General features: G+C 48.1%; 1 protein-coding gene across 1 annotated transcript in view; it reads left to right on the top strand.

The window, feature by feature from the left end:
* Positions 1–3,601: 3,601 nt before the first annotated feature.
* Positions 3,602–22,987, top strand: part of RXRG (retinoid X receptor gamma) — a 33,303-nt gene continuing 13,917 nt past the window's right edge. Inside the window, exons 1-6 of the mRNA XM_014943282.1 lie at positions 3,602–3,833; positions 13,631–13,890; positions 17,101–17,245; positions 17,561–17,740; positions 21,625–21,785; positions 22,499–22,628. Of these exons, the coding sequence (XP_014798768.1) occupies positions 3,785–3,833; positions 13,631–13,890; positions 17,101–17,245; positions 17,561–17,740; positions 21,625–21,785; positions 22,499–22,628 (925 nt within the window). The 5' untranslated portion in view covers positions 3,602–3,784. The remainder of the gene's footprint in view (positions 3,834–13,630; positions 13,891–17,100; positions 17,246–17,560; positions 17,741–21,624; positions 21,786–22,498; positions 22,629–22,987) is intronic.

The raw sequence follows: 22,987 nt of genomic DNA, 5'->3' as shown, positions 1-22,987 counted from the left end.
AGACTCTGGGCCCGCTTTGGTCTGTGTAAATGTCACCTACGCCGAATGCCGCTGGAGAGGCGGAGGCGGCCGGCTGTGGCTGGCACGCAGGACTGAGTCCCATCTCCCCAGTCTCCCCCCAGCTCTCTGCCAGAGCTGCTTCCCCATCAGCAGAGCAGCTCCTTGCTGGTCCTGCTCTGCTGCAGCGCTGATGTTTTTGTTTGTCCCCCAAATGATGCAAGAAAATACCTTGAGGAAAGCCATGCCATCCCTGCGAGGCTAAGGTCTTTCTGGTTGCTTTCTGTTGGGAGATGCATGATGCTGTTTTCAACCAAAATGAATCAAATTTGCAATCTCTGCTGCCTGCGCTGCCCAAGCCCGCCTGGCTCCTTTGTACTGAAACAACTTTGAGGGTAGTCAGCTCAGGGAATAAGTAACCCCGCTGTCAGGAATGTCTTGCACGGCCCTTCCTGCACACCTTCTGCCAGCTGTGCAAATTGTTCCTTGCACAAGCTGATAACCTGGTAGCAGTCACATCTTGTATCTCTCTTGGAGCACTCCAGCCTGAAAATGAGAAGCTGAGAGGAGTATTTCTGCAGGTGTAGGAAGGTACATTTCTGCTTCCTTAGGGACTGACTCAGCAAGCTTAACCCAGGAAAGGACTAGAAGTCCAAGTTTGGACCACCTTGCAGGATTGCTTTGGTGTTCTTTTTTATTTCTTTTTTTCTGCTTTTCTAAATGGGGCTTGTATTACAGTTTATAAAAAGTGGATACAAAATTGATTGGGTGGGTTGTTTAGGCTCTTTTTCTGTGTGGTTTTTTTTTTTGTTTACCAATGTGTCTGTCCAAGACGTGGAAGGACAGTGTGGCCAGGTACCTTAGGAAAAAGCTTGTTGACTCTGTTTTGTGTCATCAAGCCCTGGCAGAACCTGACTATATGCCCATGTGCTCACCTGTAGATTTTCTGATTTATCTGTCCATCTCTACCAACAAACACTCCTTCATGCGTTTGTGCTTCCTCTTTGGTGTCTTATTGCTGGGTAAGAGAGGTAGGCACAAGCCCTCAAGACTTCCTGGCTTCAACCTTCAATCCCACCCTAAGGGCTAGGGGATTCCCCTGGCCATAGGCCTTGAATAGTCTCCTCTTGGCACAGCCACAAGCACACCATGGGACTTGCCATAGCAAGCAGTTTCCTTGGGTAAAAGCCTTCCTCTGGGTCCTTCTGAAACTTGGAGACCTTCTAGTGGAGAAACAGTAGTAACAGTGTTTCCCTAAGGTCTGATGTAAATGCAAACAGTTAAATAACTCTCCTGGGAGTGTTTTCTTGTTGGTTTAAATCTCCTTCATGATACTTTCAAAATATGCCCTTTTCTGTGTTAATGGAAAAGGATGAAGAATCATTCTTCTCCTTAGCTGTCTTGATGTGATAGATTTCTGCCCAATCTCCCCTGCAAGTGGCTGATTTTTCCAAGCTGAAAAATCCTCAAAGGCAATGTTGTTTATCTAGTTGTTTAAAGAGGCATAAAACCAATTTTTTTAAGTTCCTCTTTCTATATTTATTCTTTTTTTTTTTTTTTTTTTTTTTTTTTTCTTTTTTTTTTTTTTTTTTTTTAGATGTGAGCTAAAAACAGTGCATATATACTTGGGCTACAGCTTATGGGCTATGCAGAACCCTGATACTATTGCATGCAAATCTCCTTGTTCCTGATGCCAGCCTGATTATCCAATCATTCTGCTAAGTGGAGATGTGCTCCCAATTGTTAGGCTCCTGTGCCCAGTTAAATTCTTAAGTCCTGGAGTTGCTCTGAGGGACCTGCTGCCTATAAAGAGCTGTGTGTCCATGGCATGGTGTCCTCTTGATATTATGAGGTGCTTGCAAGCAAATTCAGAGCAGAAATGGGAGGAGCAAGATCACTTTTAAAAATAAGTTAAAAATCATTAATATGAGGGGGGGGGAAAAAAAACCCAAAACAAAAAACCCAACCTTCTGTTGCTTAAACTCTCTGGCTGGAGAGAAATGGGTATGGCAATGTCTGAAAGCAAAGCAAGAAACAGAGCTAACAAGGGTAACCTTTCCTTCTGCGCACGCAATACCTCGGGGCTGACAGCGCCTCAGTCAGCATCTGCCCGAGCTGCGGCTGGATGCTGTGAGTAGCTCTGTGCTGGCATATTGCAATGCCTTCCCCTTGTAGCACGCTTAGTGCCAAAGGGCAGCATGGGCCCTCGGGTGATCTGGAGGGGGCCGAGAGCCAGAAGGCTCTTGAAGGATGCCAAACATCCTAATCTGCCGATCTTCCCTCTTTGTTGTCTTGCTGCTTGCATGGCATGTTCCCCATCCTATATGCAGGGGTGGTTCGTGGCCTCTCAGGGAAGGCAGAGCCCCTTGTGTGAGCCTCCTGAAGACAGGAGTCCTGTGCCCCCTTTTCTCTGCCACGTGGCTCGTGCCAATGGCAGTGCTGCAACCTCCTCCTCCAACATAGCCCTGCATCTGAGGCAATGCAGACCTTGGTCTCTGCTCACTTTACAACCTCTGGCAAAATTCCTCCCTCCTCCATTCCTTTGAGGTGACTTAATCCCAGGTCACCCAGATCAGAAAACAGAAACTGGGCTGTGCTATTGCCTGCATCCCTGCCTCTTCCCCAAAACTGCAGCAGTTGGGTAGGGGGCTTGCTGGGTGGGCAGCAACTGGGACTGCTCCCCCTCCTGAGTACCAGTCACAGAGGAGGCAACGCTGGAGACTACATGTGGCTTTGTCTCGCTTGGGCACCTGTTCAAAGCAGAACTTGTTTCTGTTTATTTCTACCTATTTACTGCAGTACTTCATTGTCAGGGTGGATGGATGTTAAATCAAAGTTGTGGATGTGTGTATGGGACTGTCTGTGAAGCCTACTGCATTCTGCTGTTGTGGCTGTGAACGCTTCACTGACTGAGCCCCCTGGGCTCTGTTTTGTGTCCCCACTTCTTCTCATCCCATGCAGATTTAGCAACCGGGTAGTGATGCTTTTTTAGGGTGGTTTGGATGTTTTTTGAACCCCTTTGGGTGAGGCTGGGGAAGGGAGTTGAGATTCCAGCTCCACTAGCCCCAGAAAGGTCCTGGCTGCGTTTCCTAGAGGTGACTGCAGTCTGGCACGGCAGGGGCAACAACTTGATGCCAAGGAGCACAGCCGAGGCAAGGCTTGGTGTGGGACGGGAGCACGGAGGTCCCTGCCCTGCACAGCCCTTGCCTCCGAGCTTTGGGAGGGTTGCACATCTGCCCTGAGGATGGACTGGCTGACAGACAGGGCAGGAGCAGGGTTGGCTCTTTGCATGTCCGGAAAACACCTCCACATGGCTGGGGCTAGTATAACTAATAAACCGCATCGAGTCTTCACTGGTGGAAAAGCAAAGCAACCCCCTCCTTCCCTAGGATGCTCCTCCCCTAAACAACCTAATTCCCCCCCCCTCTTTTCCTCCCGATTTCTGATCTATACCGGAGCCGTCATGCATTGATCAGTGTCTTATCTGGACGATTATGCTTCCCGGACAGTCGGCCACGAATTCGCAGGGAGCCAAGACAGCTGAGCACGGGAGCCAGCCCTGAGCGGCGGCGAACAAGAGCATGTCTTATCCCTTCCAGCAGCTGCTGCCGGCGTGAAGCGAGGATGAGGCCACAGGAGGAGACAGCTGCCCCGGCACCCTCTGAGAGCCCCTGCTCCTTCAGAGCCATGTCCCGACCCCAGCAGGCTGCGCCACGCTCCAGGCAGCTTTGAAGTTAGAGGAGGGCAGTTGCGTTTAGAAAGGCAAGAGATGAACTGAAGATTAAACATGTATGGGAATTATCCTCACTTCATTAAGTTTCCTGCGGGCTTTGGCAGTAAGTATTTTACTCGCGTTTGCAATCTGTGCCTTCTGGGTTAGGTGGAGGAACTGATCCCACAGTAGGAGTGTGTTGGGGGGGGGGGAGTAAAGGGAATTTAAAAACGTGTTTAACCTAGCTCGTGTGTGGCTGTAACCTATGATGCCTGTGTGCTTATGATTGAAGCTGTCCTGTGATTATACGTGCTGTGAACTTCAGCACAGCCAAACCAAGCTGCCTGAAATTAATGCAGGACTTGACTCAAACCATGACTCTTTGCTCTGAAGTTTAGTGTATGGCATTTGAGGTGCATGTATATATTTGCGTATGAAATTGAAAGAACAGGACCAAACCAAGTATCTTTCCAATTGCATTTTTATTAAGTTGTTGGAGGAAAAAAAATTACTTTTAAAACATAAAACAGCCCCCGGGAACATCTGAAGAGGGCTCTTTCCTTGCCCAGTGGCTGTCTCCTGCCCTTGTGACACAGATACCACCATAATCGTGTGAAGCTGTGTCAGATTAGCCAAATGAGGCTGCACAGCGAGACGACGGTCTGTGAAGGGCTGTGTCTGCGTGGCTGTGAGCTGCAGTACCCCTGCACACACAAGTGAACGAGCCCCACTTGAAAAAAACAGAACTGCTCTTCGGGAAATGGGCTCTGCAATTAGTGGGGCTCACTCGTTATTTTTATCTGAAGTTAGTCTTCTTGTCCTGACACGGGGGATGTGTGAGGGGAATGGGCTGAGGAGCTCTAGGGTGCTCCCCACTCGAGGCAGGGAGTGGGTAGGTTGGAGTGCTTGGTTGTAAGGCACTGGGAGCACCCACATGTTGGCTGCTGGCAAAATATTGATGCCGCTCCAGGGAAGTCACAGTGTATTGTCACTTGTGGATGTGCAAAGTCTTAGTATTTCTGGAAAACTACTCAAGTTGTTCCTCAGCCTTTCAGGGTGGGTAAATGCCTCCAGGACACTCTCTGGAGGCCCCCAGGCTGTATACATCAGTTATTTCTCTGCTAGAGAAGAGGTTTGTGCAGACATTGGATTGCGCATGGGATGTTCCCGCTATGTGTATATTTTTTTCCTCCCTCTTGCACCAGATGCTCACCTCTGGTAATTCTCCAACTCCAGAACAGTCATTGGTATTGCATCAAGTCATCCCCAAGTTTCACAAGCGCTTGACTTTCCAAAATACCTTTTTTTAGGCAGTTTCTGCAGAAAAGAGACGACTTGTTGGAAGAATCTATTGCTCACTGGTGTTTTTAAGGAACCAGCCAAACTCTCTCCTATTGCTGCAATAAGAGTGAAACAATGGAAGTGTTATTTGTATTTAATTTGTTGAGTATTACAAATTTACAAGGAAGTGAAAGAAAAGTGACATTCAAACCGATCTTCATAAGAACCAGGCACAGATCCTTGTAGAGGCAGGGGTCACAGCACTCAGCAGAGCCTTTGGGAGATTTTTAGGAGAGGAAACTTGTAGTAGGAACAGAAGTATTTCTGCTCCACCAATAAAGGCAAAGGCACTATTCTCCAGCCCACCAGCCATTCAATGCGCTGGGACTTCAACTTTCACTTGAAAGTATATTTAACTGGTGTTTTAACCTGCTTCTAACTTGATTTAGAAAAGCAGGAGCTTGCTGCAGGTGAACCACCAACCGAGATGCAAAAGCATTGGCTGAGTTTTGTTTTGGCTGTTCCTCTGCTGCCTGCGCACTATAGAACTGATGGTCACCGTTCACATCTACACTACCCTCAAAGCTGGAGAGCTTCCATGCTCCTTAGACAGCTTGAGGTGTGCAGGTGGTGTGCCTCTCCCTGGGTTGTTGGGTCTGCAGGGAGGGATTTCTGCCTGTTTGAGAAGGCAATTGCTGCTCTGGCCAGACAACTTTAGGGCCCGTGGGCTGTGTGAGAGGACACTCGAGCTTTCAGAGGAATGGGGCAGGGGGAAACATAGCAACCATCAATGGTGGTGTGGTGTGGCAGATTCCCACTGCCTTGGGATCCTCACTACAAAGCCCATGCAGGCAACCTGCATCTCTGGCAGGCCTACAATATGTTCATTATTTGCTACTCCCCCTCCTTTAAAAATAGCTATGAAACTGTCCCCCGTCCTGCATAGGGGACATCAGGATGGTGGAAAAGGGCAGTGTCCACACAAGACTGTCAGCTTGTTGCATTCATTGTTCTTGCACTGTGTTGCTGGAGGGCAGAGTTTAGGTGATGTGGCTGTTCCTGTTCAGCATGTCTAGCTCTTATTGTATTCAGATTTCCTTTAGCTCTGAAATTCTGGGCTTCATTTTGAGCATAACAGCAAAAAAAAAAAAACAGAGCGCGTGTATTTGCTTTCTTCTTTTTTGCATTCAAGTAACTGTTGCATATGCTTTAACTTAATTTTATCTGCGTTCAGGTTAGAAATAAGGTACACGTTTTTGATGGTGTGTAACTCACTGATCTTAATTTTCTGAACAAAATCATTGAATTTGAGAATGTACATATACACAAATTGGTAATAAGCGCATCATTTGCAATGAGGAAAGGACAGACTCTGAAGTGTTCTTGATGAATTGGTAGAGCAGCAGGAAAGTGTTCAGATGAGTCACCCTTACACATCTAAAGCAGGAGATGTGCACTTAAGCAGATGGATTCTCCTTCACAGCCTGGGCTATAGGAGCAAGGAAAGGGTTTCAAAATGTGGTTTTATTCTCCAAAAGGATGCATTTCATCCAGAGCCCAGCTCCCAGGGCAAGGAAAGATGCTGTGCTGGCTGTCCTCTCTCTCTGAGCACTCTCTGGCACAGTTGGTTGGGGACAAGAACTTACTTGGCTCCTCCACAAAGTCTCTTTTATTAGTACTCATGTAACTTGGCCTGTGGCCACACCACCTCCGGCTGCAATCTTGTCAGCTCTCCCAAGCAAAGCGGGGTTAGGCCAGGTCGTTTGGGGGATAGGGAGAGTAAAACCCGGGTTGTGCTTGAAGTGGGGTTGCTGCCTGGCACCGTTTTAATCTGTGATGGTCCCAGGTTTTGTGACCTGCAGGATGCTCTTTCTCTGGATGTCATAGTTTGCCATGTCCGTAACTATAACTGCATATATGAAGAGAGAAGAGGGCTCTCTGACCCAGCAGAAATATGAGAAAATCTAGTGATTGGGCAACTGCTGCACCTAGGGAAATGCAGATTTTATTTTTTTAATATATTATTTTTTTTTTAAAGCAGGAGACACTTGCGTTCAGCTGCCTGGGGCAGCCACAGACCCTGCAGCCAGTTAAATCCTTTCTGATGGGGACCTGTAGCCTCTCCAGGAGTTTAAAGACCACTGTAGGAATTTGTATGTGGGTTTTTTTTTTTTTCTGGTGGATGCTGTGCTGCAGATCCCACTGGCCAGGAGAAAAATCTGGTCATACAATCATGAAGAGCATTTCAGGACTCAAATTCAGCAGCTTTTATTTCTTTGGAGATGAGAAACTTCATCCAACTCTTGTGTGTTAATGTGGTCACTGGGGGGATATGATGCATTGGGGTGAGTAGCTTTGGCTTGCAGTCCTTATATTAATTACCTGACAAATAGTTGCTAAAGGAGTCTTTGGTTGGCAAGATCACCATAGTCATAGAGTTACTCTATAACGCATAGTTCCTGTCAAAGTCACGGCAAAGACTACGTAGCTTCTGTGGATTTTGCTCCTTTTTTCCCTCCTCCTTATCTTGGCTTCCTGGGGAAAAGAATATGCAGTTAAATGCAGGTTTATCTTTTCCAAATGTCCTTAGACATATTAAGCTATTGACCCACTGTCCAAGTTCAGTCAAACCAGACCAAGGCCTCAAAATAGCATCTGATGCTGAGCCTGCACCAGGGCAGATGAATGTCTCATATGCTTCCACCCCACTGCTGCTTGTGGGCCAGATTTTGGGTGGCCCCTGTTTGCAAGGGCAGCAGAGGAGCATTACCTGAGAGAAGAGGGAGCAGCTCTTCCCACCACCCGAAGAGCTGAGGGGAAACTTTCTCCTGCTTGTTGGTCTCCTGCCCTGTGCAGATCCCTGTCGCAGAAGCCCCTGCTCACGTATGTGCCAGCACACCTCCAAAATTTTTTGCTCCTCTGTGATGTTAGCTGTCAGGGGAAGGCTGCATTATTTATTGACTCAGAGTTGAGCGAAAAGATGGAAGCACAAAGGTTACTGGACCTTAAAGGCAAGGCAAAACCAATAACCTTTCTGTAGGATATTAGCGTGGCAATCTGTACTGCCTGTGGAAATCTGCTTGGACAGTTAAAAATACCACCAGAGAGGGAATGGTTTTTCAGTTTAGCTTCTATGTATTAAATAAAAACGACTTCTGCAGTCATAGCAGCAAAACTTTGTTTGATTCCAATTAACACAGGTTCCCTGCCACATAAATTCATCCAGTTTCAGGAGTGTTTCTCACAGGTATTTCCCCTTGAAGGTCATCCCCAAGGACGAGCTGCCTGCCAAGCTGTACTTCCCACGCACGCCCGTGCTCCTCTGCTGAAATCAGCCCTTCTCCACGTGTCTCTTCCCACTTCTTGGTGCTCTCTGATCTGTGGAGGATGAAGTATCTGCAAAGTTTTGCTAGTTGTGTGTCAGGCAGGGCAATTTTCATGCCAATGAAATGAACCCTTTCTGTGTGTATCTGAGGCCTGAGAAGCACAAGCATGCTTTTCATTACTTGAAGAGTTTGTTCCAGCGTTTGATTCCCTCTGATATTAAAAACAAAAATGTGAAGCTTGACAGTATCATCATCTCCAGGCTTGTCAGGGATCTGCAGGTCTCAGGAGGTAGGATGGTTTTAGGCCTTAGATGAAGACTGACCCCAGTGTTCAGCACCGATACCCTTCCTCTCAAGGTTTTGCTAGGTGTTAGAACTGAAGGGCATTCACCAAAACAAAGTTGCTACCCCTGTTGGTTAAATAGACAGTGCATATAGGATTTGGATGTTTCTGATCTCTGTGCATTCTAATTCCACTTTCTGCTCAAACAGAATTGCTGAAGCTGGGGTTTCCTGCCATTATTTGGGTGAAAATCAAGACAGCTTTATCGGTTGCAGGCTGGACACTTCTTTTCCCACTGTCTTTGCTCAGGCATTTGTGGTTGCTTGTGCACCCTGGCAGCTTGTCTTTGCTTCTGTGCCTGGCCCAGCTTTACCTGTGAAGTGCTGACAGCACAGAGGTGTCCAAGCTGGCTTTATTCAGCTGTGTTAGCTCAGACCCGGCTGTTTAGCTTCAGTATAGTGGACCTGGAGCTTTGTGCTCTGTAGATGTGTCTGTCGGACACCAACACATCTACTGTGAGGTAAATGGTGGACGTCTGTTTCTGATTTTGTGAGGCTGCTCATGCAAGTTTCCCACCCTGGACTAGGATTTTGCTAAGGTGAAACACAGATGGAAGTGGGGTGTCAAAGCTTTGTGTCCTTGCTTAGCTTCAGCGGCTGGTGGGTGAATGTTGTTTACGTCCCCAAGGGTGCTGTTTTTAAAATATAGAGAACGGAGTGGTTCTTAGGGTCTTCCCTCCTGATTTTTTTCTATCATCAACAGAGTTGTCTATGCTGACATTAGATATGATCCTTATTCTGAATGCTAAAGCAACAGGATGGACGTTGTGTCTCTCTGCACACTTTCAACCCACAGCTGCTCTCTGCAGCAAGTGATGTGATGCATTTGCAGAGGCAGTTTGAAATGTCCAAGCACACAGAAGCAAGTTTTCTTCTTTTTAAACTTTAGCCTTCTCTTTGTAGTGAGCAATATGTGTGTGCGTCTGTGCAAGACAACTCGTGGAGGGTTGATTGAGGTGCTGGTTTCTCTGGACACTTCATGTTTGCAGTGGAAGCATCAGAGAATCCACACAAGGCAGTTTCCTCCATTTCTCTCTTCTCCTGCTTCTCCAGGAGAGAAATAAATGTATCAGGCTTCCCTGAACCTACCTGCCCAAGCATTAATGTCGGCGGGCGGGGGGGGGAAGGAAAGGGAAGGCGAGAGGGGAGAAAGACATGAACAACCCCATTTGTGGATCAGAAATAAGCTGGTCTTGAATCTAGAGTAGCTGGTTAAAAGCAGTAGCAAGCCCTGATGCTTGATGCAGGGTCTCAGCCAGTCGTCCCCAGCAGAGGTGGGGGACCTGGCCGGTCTGGGAGCTGCGGTTGGCGCTCACAAGCAGGGACTATGCCAGCTGCAGAGTCCTCTCCTCCCGATGCAGGGCTGCCCTCCTCTCTGTGGGGCCCCCTCCCAGCTGGCTGCATCCCTGGCATCGCTTGTCACCTCGCATTACCTGACGGACAGACTCTGGGCCCGCTTTGGTCTGTGTAAATGTCACCTACGCCGAATGCCGCTGGAGAGGCGGAGGCGGCCGGCTGTGGCTGGCACGCAGGACTGAGTCCCATCTCCCCAGTCTCCCCCCAGCTCTCTGCCAGAGCTGCTTCCCCATCACAGAGCAGCTCCTTGCTGGTCCTGCTCTGCTGCAGCGCTGATGTTTTTGTTTGTCCCCCAAATGATGCAAGAAAATACCTTGAGGAAAGCCATGCCATCCCTGCGAGGCTAAGGTCTTTCTGGTTGCTTTCTGTTGGGAGATGCATGATGCTGTTTTCAACCAAAATGAATCAAATTTGCAATCTCTGCTGCCTGCGCTGCCCAAGCCCGCCTGGCTCCTTTGTACTGAAACAACTTTGAGGGTAGTCAGCTCAGGGAATAAGTAACCCCGCTGTCAGGAATGTCTTGCACGGCCCTTCCTGCACACCTTCTGCCAGCTGTGCAAATTGTTCCTTGCACAAGCTGATAACCTGGTAGCAGTCACATCTTGTATCTCTCTTGGAGCACTCCAGCCTGAAAATGAGAAGCTGAGAGGAGTATTTCTGCAGGTGTAGGAAGGTACATTTCTGCTTCCTTAGGGACTGACTCAGCAAGCTTAACCCAGGAAAGGACTAGAAGTCCAAGTTTGGACCACCTTGCAGGATTGCTTTGGTGTTCTTTTTTATTTCTTTTTTTCTGCTTTTCTAAATGGGGCTTGTATTACAGTTTATAAAAAGTGGATACAAAATTGATTGGGTGGGTTGTTTAGGCTCTTTTTCTGTGTGGTTTTTTTTTTTGTTTACCAATGTGTCTGTCCAAGACGTGGAAGGACAGTGTGGCCAGGTACCTTAGGAAAAAGCTTGTTGACTCTGTTTTGTGTCATCAAGCCCTGGCAGAACCTGACTATATGCCCATGTGCTCACCTGTAGATTTTCTGATTTATCTGTCCATCTCTACCAACAAACACTCCTTCATGCGTTTGTGCTTCCTCTTTGGTGTCTTATTGCTGGGTAAGAGAGGTAGGCACAAGCCCTCAAGACTTCCTGGCTTCAACCTTCAATCCCACCCTAAGGGCTAGGGGATTCCCCTGGCCATAGGCCTTGAATAGTCTCCTCTTGGCACAGCCACAAGCACACCATGGGACTTGCCATAGCAAGCAGTTTCCTTGGGTAAAAGCCTTCCTCTGGGTCCTTCTGAAACTTGGAGACCTTCTAGTGGAGAAACAGTAGTAACAGTGTTTCCCTAAGGTCTGATGTAAATGCAAACAGTTAAATAACTCTCCTGGGAGTGTTTTCTTGTTGGTTTAAATCTCCTTCATGATACTTTCAAAATATGCCCTTTTCTGTGTTAATGGAAAAGGATGAAGAATCATTCTTCTCCTTAGCTGTCTTGATGTGATAGATTTCTGCCCAATCTCCCCTGCAAGTGGCTGATTTTTCCAAGCTGAAAAATCCTCAAAGGCAATGTTGTTTATCTAGTTGTTTAAAGAGGCATAAAACCAATTTTTTTAAGTTTGTACTACAGATGCTGGGGAGGACTGCACGCTATGGTACCGGTCTTCTTGCAGCTGATGAAAAATGCATTCATTTTTCTCTGAGGCTGATAATGGAGCAAGTCAGGATGCTCCTTTTAAGTCCCAGGAAACAACTGAGGTGCTTCTGTGAGCTGAGTGCTTAGGAAAGGTGGTGCCCACAGTGCACCACAGGGGTTCTGCCCACTCCTAAAGGCTCTCATGGCAGCTGTCTCTGGGGTGACAGGCTTTTGCACTTGGAAACTATTACAAGGTAGGGATTTTGCTGTCTGCTAACAGAAAACAGGCTGCATGTCTCCATGATGGTGGCAGGGGGACGTGAGGTGACTCTCCAGCAGCGGGCAGGAGCCCTGGCTCTGCCTCCAGACCGCCTCACTGCCTCCAAGGCTTCTACTACTGTCATTGAGCCGGCTTTCTCTTGCTGCACATCGCTTTCCCACTGGGAGAATTGATCCAAAAAGCCAAAGCAAGAATTGACAAAGACCTTTTCTCCCCCTCCCTCTGCAGAATTAAGTCTGAAGTGGGTTGATAACAGCAGATCGAGTCCTCCTTGACTCTGACAAATGTCTTTAATGTTATTCAGCAAGCTGACCTTTTCCCGTCTTTATTGTGCATCTTCTCTTTGAATCAGATTTGATTGTTACTTCAGGTAAAATAACAAACACTGTCACGTAAATAACTTTGCAATAATGTTAAAAGGAGGAAAAAAACTAAACAAACAAAACACCAAAGCACTGCCTTACTTGCAAATGCAATGGGAATGAGCATCCTCTGTGCCAGCCTGGAAAACCAACTGCGTGACCTTCCCAGACAACATCTTTGCCTTGCTACTCCAGGGAATGGTCTCCTGTGTTGAAAAGCCAACAGAGGAAACAATGGTTCATTGAAATGTTAACGACAGCTAATGCTAACTGGGGTTGGTAAATTCTAGGGGAGGGAGAAAAGGTCATATAAATCCTTAAAATACAGCTAGATACATAACCAATCAGGACTAGTGGGCATTTAATGCCCAGATATGCTCTGAATATTTGAGATTGGACTTACAGGCGGCAGTGTTTAGGCCTTGGGTGAGGTGTTCAGCCTCAGAGACTGCCCTGAAGTGGCAATGATCAAGGTTATATTGCGTTTCTATGCTACCTCTTCTCCAGTGGGGTTCAAGGGCAGAAGGATCTCATGGGGCTACTGTGAGGCTCAGTTTGGCAATGTGCACTGGAGCTCTTTAGTGTGGAAGGAGGAAACCCTCTTTCCTTGTGGCTGTGAGACTGTCTGCCCAGGTATATCTGTGTGGCTGCAGCCTCTGCTCTACCTCGTATTAAGTGAGAAAAAGTAGTTTGTGAGTGCCTCATCCTGTCATCTGCATTGCTAGTGTATCATGGGTGGTTTCTCTCCTGTGTTCCCTCAGCTCCTCCTGAAGATGCTAGTATCAAATTTTGAGAGCTGGAGGAATGTGTGAAATAGCATGGTGGGGAGGTAAGTGGGTGGAAAGGGGAAGAGCTGAGCCATGGGAAGGAAAGAGGAGCCTGCTGAGCACGATGCCTGAGCCATTGCAGGCAGCAAAGGTGCTTATAAGATGTGGGGAGCATTTAGGGTTTCCAACCTGGTCAGTGTGCATTTAATGGTCTCAGATGTATGGTGTCTCTTAGAGCCAGCTTGGTCAAAAGAAATGGGACTTCAGAAAACGCTTCAGAGAAAACCAGCCTGGAGCAGGCAGGCAGCTGTACCTTCTTCCAAGTCAGCTGAAACACTGAAGCAGTGAAGGAAGATTTGATTATTAAGTATTAGCTTCGTAATATGTTTTGTTGCTGTGTGTAACTCTATTTCCTGTACCATAACCACTGTTTTGCTCTTTCCCTTTATAGCACAAGGCATGTATGCTGGTTGGCTTTGGGCCTTGGCCAGCATCTAAGCTGACACAACTAAGGCTGGGCAGCTGATTGTTGTACAGCGAACCTCGTTCGTACTGTATTTAATCATTATTCTTCTCCCTATAGATTCCCCTGTTCATGCCAGCTCCACGTCCGTGAGCCCATCATCCAGCCTTTCCACAGGAAATTCGGTGGACGGGCACCACAACTACCTCGAGGCCCCTGCAAACACCTCCCGGGCGTTGCCATCCCCCATGAATGCAATCGGGTCTCCAGTGAACACGCTGGGCTCACCGTACAGAGTCATTGCATCCTCCATTGGCTCACACCCCGTCGCTCTGTCCTCAGCCCCGGGCATGAATTTTGTGACACATGCCAGTCCACAGGTAGGTTAAAGCTTTGCTGCCATTGGTGGTGCTCAGAGACTGGGGTACATCTCAGAAACTTGAGGGGGTGGGTTGGTTGGTAGAATCTGGTACGTTTTGGCCACTTAGGGAGATCAGCTGTAAAGAAAAATTTCCAGCATGTGAATCTCTCTGCATAAATCCCCACGGCACAGACATAGAGAAGACACCTGTGTGTATTTCAAAATCCCTTCATAGTAAGGGGAGAGAGCTAATTCCCAGGTCTGTTCTCGCCACGGGTGCAATCCAGTTCCCTTCCAGGGACATGTATATATTATTGCATTGTATATAATTCCTGTACATGGAAATAATTGGGATAGCCAAGGGCTGCAGCATGTGAAGCTTTCCCCTTTCTCCTGTAAAAGGATACCTGCTTTGTTTCATTATTTGGAAAGGAGACAGAATTTCTAGAGAGAGACAAATGTTACTGCTAAATGCCAGCCACATACTGCATTGCATATAAACTTTGCCTGAAGAAAAATGAAGCGCTCCTGTCCTTACTGCCTGAGCTCACTCAGGTGCTGAGGTTTCCCCTCCAGGCAGGGAAGGGACCCAGGGGTTGGGGTTGGTACCTCCCCGGAGCCATGGATGGGCTGGGAGCCTAGTAGGGTGGCTCTGTGGGGCAGGGACAGGAACATGCTGCCCCAAGAGCCTGGTACCACCTCTGGCATGGCTGGGACCAAGGTGACAATATGGTATTTTGACTGTGTGGTGAAATGCTCTGGGAGTGCAGATCTAAGTGGAAATTCTGTCTTTTATTAACAAGACTTCTGCGTTGTATTAGTGGGACCTGAAGATAGGGAGTGCTCAGGAGCCTCATGGCTTCTGCTGAAGAAGCAGCAAGATGGTCCCTGAGCCCCAGACCCTGCTGCTCAGTCTCCATGATCTGTGTGAAGCTCTTCCTAACACCTGCCACCAAGGCTGGGAGAGGATGGTGTAGCAAGGCCCCTGAAGAGCTCTGAGGGAGTATAAGAGTGATTTGGCAGGTTTGGCTTAACTTTCACCAGCAGCCTCAACTCCTGCAGGGGTCTGGGCTGTCTGCAGTGGGCAGAAGGTATCCTTCCTCCCCTCACACCACCCAACTATTCCCCATTGACCTGACAATGTTTGTGCCTGTGGCATCCAGGGCAGGTACCTTGTAGTGGTGGACACAGTGCCTGTGGCATCCAGGGCAGGTACCTTGTGGTGGTGGACCTGGTAGCAGTGTTGGCTTACGGGCTGGGGATGCTCTGGGAAGTGGTTTCCCCAATCCAGGCACCATGCCAAGTTCCCAGCTCCAAGGAACGTGTTTCATTTGTGTTGCCTCTAATGCAAGGAGACAGCTGAGCCTTGGGGATTTGGCAGGGAGACCGCTAATGGATTTGGGTTCAAGCAGTTGTCCCAGATATCATACATGATTGCACTTAACTTGCAGGAGTCAAGCTCTGAAGACACTGATGGCTAAAGCTGCCCCGTTTCTCCCCCTACATACACCCTCTCTCCCTGTTATTGTCTCAAAGTGCAGCCAGAGGGAAAGAAAATGTGGTACCTGAGCTCTGAGGAACATTTCAGACCATAAAAAGTTCCTCCTGGCTCAGCATCTTGTCAAGAAGCTTCCAGGGTAAAAAAGCTGGCTGGACACTTGTGAGGAAAAAAGGGGCTGATTTCTCTTCTCCTTGGACGAATTTTGGATTTACAGCTGCCCAGTGCCTGGGCTGGCTCTCTGCTGGGGAGAATGAGCCTTGGGGTAACTTCTTCCTATGACTTTTATTTTCAGTGCAGCAAAACAAGCTCGCTCCTAACGTGGTAATTTTTGCTGGATATATTTTGCTGGATGTATTATCAATATCATCGGTGTGTTGAAGCTTTCAGAATGAAGGGACAGGGTTGAAGAAGATGAAAACAGGCTTCATGGTTTTTGTATTTCTAATGACAGGTGCAAAAAATCCCAATGGGATGAACCCTTGTTCTTTGCAGAAATTCCCTGTAGAAATTATTATACTTTTTCATGGGAAATGGGCAGTTTCTTGGAGCAAACGGAGAAACTTGCAACAACGTTCATGAAGTCTAGCACTTAGATATTATGGAGACTGTAATGAAGGCTGTAGCTGGATTTTGATCCAAAGCCTTGTTTTCTGTCCCTACTTCTGCCCTCTTCCTGGGGAGACAAAATTTAGCTGATAAATTGCAGCAGCTGTTAAAAACAAGGTCAATGATGAAGAAACGATCCCCAGCCCCGAAAGCATGGCAGTGGGAAAGATGATTTGATGGTGATTTTGGAGAGATGTTCCTCTGCCTGGACAGTTTTTGACAAGACGTGCTCAATGGCCCTTAATCCTCACTGCCCTGCCGACAACAGCTCAAAAGCAAACAGCAATAAAATGAAGCCCTGGGCAACATCAGGCTTTGGTCTCTAATCGATGTCGGTTTGTAACCTTTAACTTGCAGGAGCTGTGAGCAGCTCCTGGGGATCTCAGCTGGGGGCTCTGGGCCATTCGCCTGCATCTCGCTGCAGCTGACTTTAGATGCTCAGCCTGATCCTTTTTTTTTTTAAAAAAAAAAAATAAAAAAATCTGGCAACACCAAATCTGCTCTGCTCTCCAGCCTGTGGCAGTGTTTGGGAACCTGAGTCGCAGGGAGTGACCGAGATGGCCATGTTTTCATGCATTTATGCAGATTTGCATATCATGAGGCAGGGAATCTAAGCCACTTGTCACTTCTTAAAAAACAAAACAAAACCCAAGCACATTATTACAGCTTCTCCAGCCATGCAGTAGTGCAGGTTTAATTGCAGCAAACTGCCTGGCTGCTTCCTGACTAAGCTGTTAGTGCTTGAGGCTGCGAACAGCCAGTGATCAGCATCCTCTAATGAAGCAGGCAGGATCCCACCAACACTGTTGCTTGGAGGCTGTAACTGAGCAGCTGAGGACTGCTGCCTGGCCTTTTCCAGCTCTGCTTAGTCCTGGCTTTGGTTGCAGCATCAGGGCAGAGTGAGAGGCAATATCTGCTACCAGGCATCTGCTTAAATCCCTCCAGGTGGATTCACCAGAGGATGTCTGGCTGCCCATGGCAGCCCCATGGAGTTGCTGGAGATAAGCTTGTGGGACGAGCCCAGCAGGGGCAGAAAGGGAGGGGTCAGCTCAATTTGGGGTTGGTTTCATTGAGAGATGAGTCTCGACCCTCTAACTTGTCTTGTGGCTTCTGCTTCTGCAGCTCAACATCCTAAACAATGTCAGCAACTCAGAGGACATCAAGCCTTTGCCAGGTCTCCCAGGGATGGGGAACATGAATTATCCATCTACAAGCCCAGGATCCTTAGCCAAACACATCTGTGCCATCTGTGGGGACAGATCTTCAGGTAGGAGGTTTTCTTTCTTGGGGAAGGCTTTTTGCATGAAAATTCCCCAGACACTCTGAAGTGAGGCTTCACAGGAGTGAACGCTGTGGAGGCTCACTGGGACCATACTGGCGTTGCAGGATTCATAGATGGGTCTGGCTTACCCAAGGGCAGGCTGCCTGTTTTGCAGATTAGTTGTGCTGTGACCAAAAGAAAGCAAATGTAAAAGCCATGTGCAGCCATTTTTACACCTTTGGGGTTGGTTTGAGCTCTTCCACACTGGAGAGAAAGGCAGATGCTTGCCTGCTCACTGATAGCCTCCCCTTGCCTCTCCAGGGAAGCACTATGGGGTGTACAGCTGTGAGGGCTGCAAAGGCTTCTTTAAGAGGACAATCCGGAAGGACCTGATCTACACCTGCCGTGACAACAAGGACTGCCTCATAGACAAGCGCCAACGCAACCGCTGTCAGTACTGCCGCTATCAGAAGTGTCTCGCCATGGGGATGAAGAGGGAAGGTATGTATGTGCAGGCTGGTGGAAGGAATGAGCTTTTAGAAATTTTCCTTACAGTCATGAGGGCAAATGTGGCTCTTGGTGGCCCTCCAAGGCTGGAGCATTCCAAAAACCCACACTGACAGCTTCAGGGCGGTTTTGACCTTGTTTCTTAAAGGAAATGAGGCTGATAGGGAAGCTATTGCACTGTAATTTTTTTTTGCATCTCACCTAAACACACGTACTGGTGATTATTGAACCCATTAAGCCATTTTGCCACAAGCTTGCCTTTAGTTAGTGGCCCTTAATGGCCTGGACCCCTGTAAACCTTTGCTGTGGACAGCACCCAACAGCGAGGAGTCCTGAAGCCTGCTTGTCTCTTGTGTGAACAACCACCTCCTTTTTTGTTTTTAACTTTCTGGCTTCATTTGTCACCTAATACTTGCACTGAAAGATAAGGGTGGAGGATTTCTTTCTATCTTTTAGTAAACCTTTGCTGTGGACAGCACCCAACAGTGAGGAGTCCTGGAGCCTGCTTGTCTGCCGTGTGAACAACCATCTCCTTTTTTGTTTTCAACTTCCTGGCTTCATTTGTCACCTAATTCTTGCACTGAAAGATAAGGGTGGATGATTTCTATCTTTTCATTTTATAGTTCTCTGCCATTTCCACTCTTAACCTCACCTTTGGAGATGAGCTGTAGTACAGTTTGTGTCCTGTGGTGTTTTTGTGCTGTGGGAGAGAGCTGTATGGAAGAAGTTCATGCAGCCTCTCCCATACTCCACATATGGGAGTGGAGCAATCCCCAAAGGACTGGGTTTCTGGTACAAACCACCAAGGTGTTGATCTGGAGCAAGGATCCAACCTGAGGCAATTGGACCTAAGGGAGGAATTTTGCACTGACTTGAAGGAAGCCTCCAAAGAACTGTTGAGGGTGTCACGTGTCTGTGGTGGGTCCCGCAGCCCTGCCTCTCTCCCACAGAACTACAGAGAGTGAAAAGATCTTTGTAAAAGCCACACTAAGTGAATCTCTGCTGCAGGGAAAGGTAAGCCCAGTAGCATGGGTGTTTATCCGTCTACCTCTGACCCCTGCAGCAAGCTGCTCCCTTGGTAGAGCAAGGACAACTGAGCTGTATTGTCTCCCAGATTATACTGACGGATGCAAGGTCAGGTACTGACAAGTAGCATGGCTTTTAAACGGCTTTTTTTTCTCAAGATAAAATAACTGTGCTGCCTCCAGTGTTGAATGCCAGCAGGCAGTGTAGCTGTCCCTTTAGGTAGCCACACTGTCCCCCTGTGGAGCATGCAAGCTGCTCCCTGTGCAGGAGGTCAGATGGTGCAGGGCAGAGCCTGGGGAGGAAGCTGTAATGGTAGGCACAAGCTGAGCTTCATCCTGTTCCCTGTAGCATCATCAATGCTGTGCTTCCTCAACCACTTAGGACAGCGGGGGACCATGAAACATCAAGCTTGAATCAAAAACCTAATCCCAGGCACAGCTCTTCCTTCCAGCTGGGTGCAAAGTGGTTCAGAGGACCAGGGTGTCAGTGCAACTTCCTTTTGCAGAGTGTGAAAATTTAAACCCCGGGACCCTGGTGGATCCTGCAGGGGTTTGCCTGCAATAATCACAAGGGCTTTCTGGCAGCTGCAGAAACTGGGGACAGATTGAAGCTTGAACAAGGAATCCTGGATGAGTTTGGAGGCTGTGGGATGGGACTGGTATTTCCTTGGCATGCTTGTTCTTCCACTAAGATTTTGATGACTTTAGAAGCACTTCCCTGGCTTCTTCCTATCTGTTATCCTAAAGAGGACAAATGCTTCCCCCAGCTGGCTGGCACATATGTGTGTCCTGTGTTGCCCTCCCTCACCAGCACCAGACTGGACACCCCACTGATCTGTCTGCTTGGGTGCTGCCAGTTTTCTAGCAGCTGGGCAGTGCTAGGAAGCAGATCTTCCCAGCTGGGAGAAACGCAGGGAAGTGCTGAGCATGGCAAAGTGTTGCTGAGTCTCAGTGCTGGGGAACCTCCAACGGTCTGGCCCTTCCCTTGGAAGCATCCTAACATAAACTGGAGTAAGGCAAGACTGATGCAAGGGCTTATTTCCTGACACCACTGCAAACAGCAGAGCTGTAAAGACAAATGGGAAAGAAATCTCCTGATGCAAATATCTGATTTACAAGCTTGTCACCCCCTTCTTCCAGCAGCACTTACATAATTGAGAAAATGGGGATCACGTTCTCCCACAGCTTGTTGTGAGCTGTGGGCTTTCTGAGCTGGTCCCTTCCTTGGTGTCCCCTACTGCTTATGTAGATCCCCTCTCCTCTTAAAGGCCTCCTTATTCCTCAGCCTTGGTGGTTTTCCCACTCCTGTGGATGCTGACTGCCTGGTGCTTAGCTAATGGGTGGGGGAGCCATTAGCAGCACCAACGTTTGCATGGCAAGGGCCAGCTTTGCAGCCACCTTCTCCCCCACTGAACCTTTCCTTTCAGGTGTATAGGTGCCTACAGCTCAGTACAGGCCATTCTTTGAGACCAAGCCAGCTGTGTATCTGTCCCTTAGGGGCTACAAGGCACTCTGGCCCCTTGCTTGCTGCTGTATGCTCACACAGAGGAGTGATGCTGGCAAGACTGTAGTTTTGGGACTTTTCACAGAATCACAGAATTATCTAGGCTGGAAGAGACCCTCGGGATTATCGAGTCCAGCCATCCACCTTACTCTAAAGTCCTCCCCTACACCATATCCCCCAACACCACATCTAAACGGTTCTTAAACACAGCCAGGGATGGTGACTCAACCACCTCCCTGGGCAGCCTATTCCAATGCCCGACCACTCTCTCTGTGAAGAATTGTTTCCTAATGTCCAGTCTAAACCTACCCTGGCACAACTTGAACCCATTACCCCTTGTCCTATCATCTGTGACTTGGGAGAAGAGACTGACCCCCGCCTCTCTACACCCTCCTTTCAGGTAGTTGTAGAGAGCGATAAGGTCTCCCGTCAGTCTCCTCTTCCCCAGACTGAAAATTTCTCCCCAGCAATAAGCTAAACTGATATGATGCCTACTGGTCACAGGGTTTTGTGTCTGGTTTTGGGTTTTTTTAGCAGAATTTTCTTATTTCCCTTCTGGGTGCACATTTTTCTTGGAGAAATCCTGGACTTCTCTTGAGCACAAGACTTGATGTACCATGTACACATGTCCTACATCAACTTGTCCTCCACACACCTAGTGGCCCTGGGAGCTAATAACTGAGATCTGGAGAGAATTTCAGTGATTCTGTTCCTCCAGTCAGTAGATAATTTGGAAAATGTACAGAGTTCGGAGAAGAGAGTGAAGGCACTGGGGCATTCAGAGGGGCTAGGAACTGCTTTCTAGTGGGGAGGAGCTGGGAAGAGAGGTGGTGGAGAGAGAGGTGATGCCAGGGCCGGACCAGGTTGGCTAAGTGGTTGCTCACAAATGAGGCAGGCAGCGTGTGTGGATCCAACGGGGGGTGAGGGACAGTCTAACCCTGCTGCTGGGTGCTCTGGCTGCTGTGGAACTGCTAGAAGCACGCTGCAAGCACAGCAAACCTCTGTGTCTGGGTGCTGGGTCTCTCCTGCCTCCTCCAGCATCTAGTGACAGCTGAGTCCAGGCTGCCACCTGGAGGTATCAGCTCCTCTTTCCTGTATTCTGGAGCTTCGTATCTTGGCAATCACAACCTTAGGTCAAATTTGGAGCCTACTGTTCTACAGCAACCCCAAAGTTATTAGGGAATGGTGGGAATAGCCATTTTAATGGATGTACACATGAAATATCTATATTTTTTTTTCTTTCCTGTTCTCCCCCTCCCCAGGGGGTTTCTTATCCCTCCTGCCAGAGGAAATGAGACCCACTGTGAGCAGGTAAGGATTGCTGTGGATGTAATGTTTCTGTCCCTCAGCTGTGCAGGAGGAGAGGCAGAGGAGCAGGGAGCGGAGCGAGAATGAGGCCGAGTCCACAAGCAGCGGCAGCGAGGACATGCCCGTGGAGAGGATCCTGGAAGCTGAGCTGGCAGTTGAACCCAAGACAGAGTCTTACAGCGACGTGAACACAGAAAGCTCAGTAAGGGGCACTAACATCACTTGCAGCTTGAGATGAGAGCCTTCGAGGTGTGATTTGAAAGGACAAACTCCATGCGAATGGCTAGCATTTTGCAAGGGGTTTTTGTTTTGCACCGCCTAAAAATAGCTAGCAATTCTTCTTTTGAAGCTACTCTGAATGAAAACTAGAAAACAGCCTATAGATGATTTTCCTAGCATTTTTTTCCAGCTCCCTTTGGTTTCAGTGAGTAGATAGGGCAATAGGTGGGTGCTAGAGAGCCTGAACCCTCTGCTGGCTTCCACAGTTGCACAGCCCTGGGCAGTGCTTGTCTGCCCCAGTGATCAAGAGCTGGACATAGCAGGTTTACTGCTGTGGTTTTACTGGTTTGGATAAAACTGCTGTTCGTGCCTGTTCAGAGGCTGCTTGATGGCTTTTGGATGTGCCCTGGGAGGCAGAACTGCAACCTGCCATGCAGTGCTTGCTTTGCAAAGAACAGCAAGCAGAGAAGTCTAGCAACCAGCTGATTTGGTTGGTTGTAGAGGGGATAGTAGTAATTAACATCTTCTCTTCTCAACAAGACATAGCTGTGATTATTGGCAATTTGATCATTTTACTGAGTATTGTTAACAATCTTGATACTGTGTGTAGTGCAGACAGTGATTATCAAAGGTTTTACATTAACAAATTCTCTTCTTTTCCTCTGCTGTTTTCCTTTTGATATCGCTCTTAATTAGACAAATGACCCTGTCACCAACATATGCCACGCGGCTGACAAGCAGCTCTTCACACTTGTTGAGTGGGCCAAGCGAATCCCCCACTTCTCTGACCTGACTCTGGAGGATCAAGTCATTCTCCTCCGGGCAGGTAACATCTCCCAGCTGTGGCCTCTGGGGCTATTCCTGGTACCTCTGTCCTTTCTCCGGGCTGTGTGCCATGCCAGCTGGATGGTGAATGGGAGATCTGGAGCTGATCCCTCCCTGCTGTCACATCCTGAGCCATGATGAGTGGTTGGCAGAGGTTGTGGATGGGGCAGTGGAATCTGTGGTTTGTTCCCCTCTTCATAGAGACATGTAGAAGGACTGGGGAGAGTAAATAAATGTGTCTTGTTAATGCATTTCCTATAACTATAGAACTTAACTATGTGTGGGTCACAACATTAGTGTGTAACTTGCAAACTGGTATAAAGGGGTCCCTTTTTTTCTTTTTTTTTTTTTTTTTTTTTT

The sequence above is a fragment of the Calidris pugnax genome, unplaced genomic scaffold, assembly GCF_001431845.1.
Source record: "Calidris pugnax isolate Ruff unplaced genomic scaffold, ASM143184v1 scaffold63, whole genome shotgun sequence".
Classification (NCBI taxonomy): Eukaryota; Metazoa; Chordata; class Aves; order Charadriiformes; family Scolopacidae; genus Calidris; species Calidris pugnax.
Note: the sequence above shows the minus strand (reverse complement) of the source record. Positions and strands in the feature narration are given on the sequence as shown.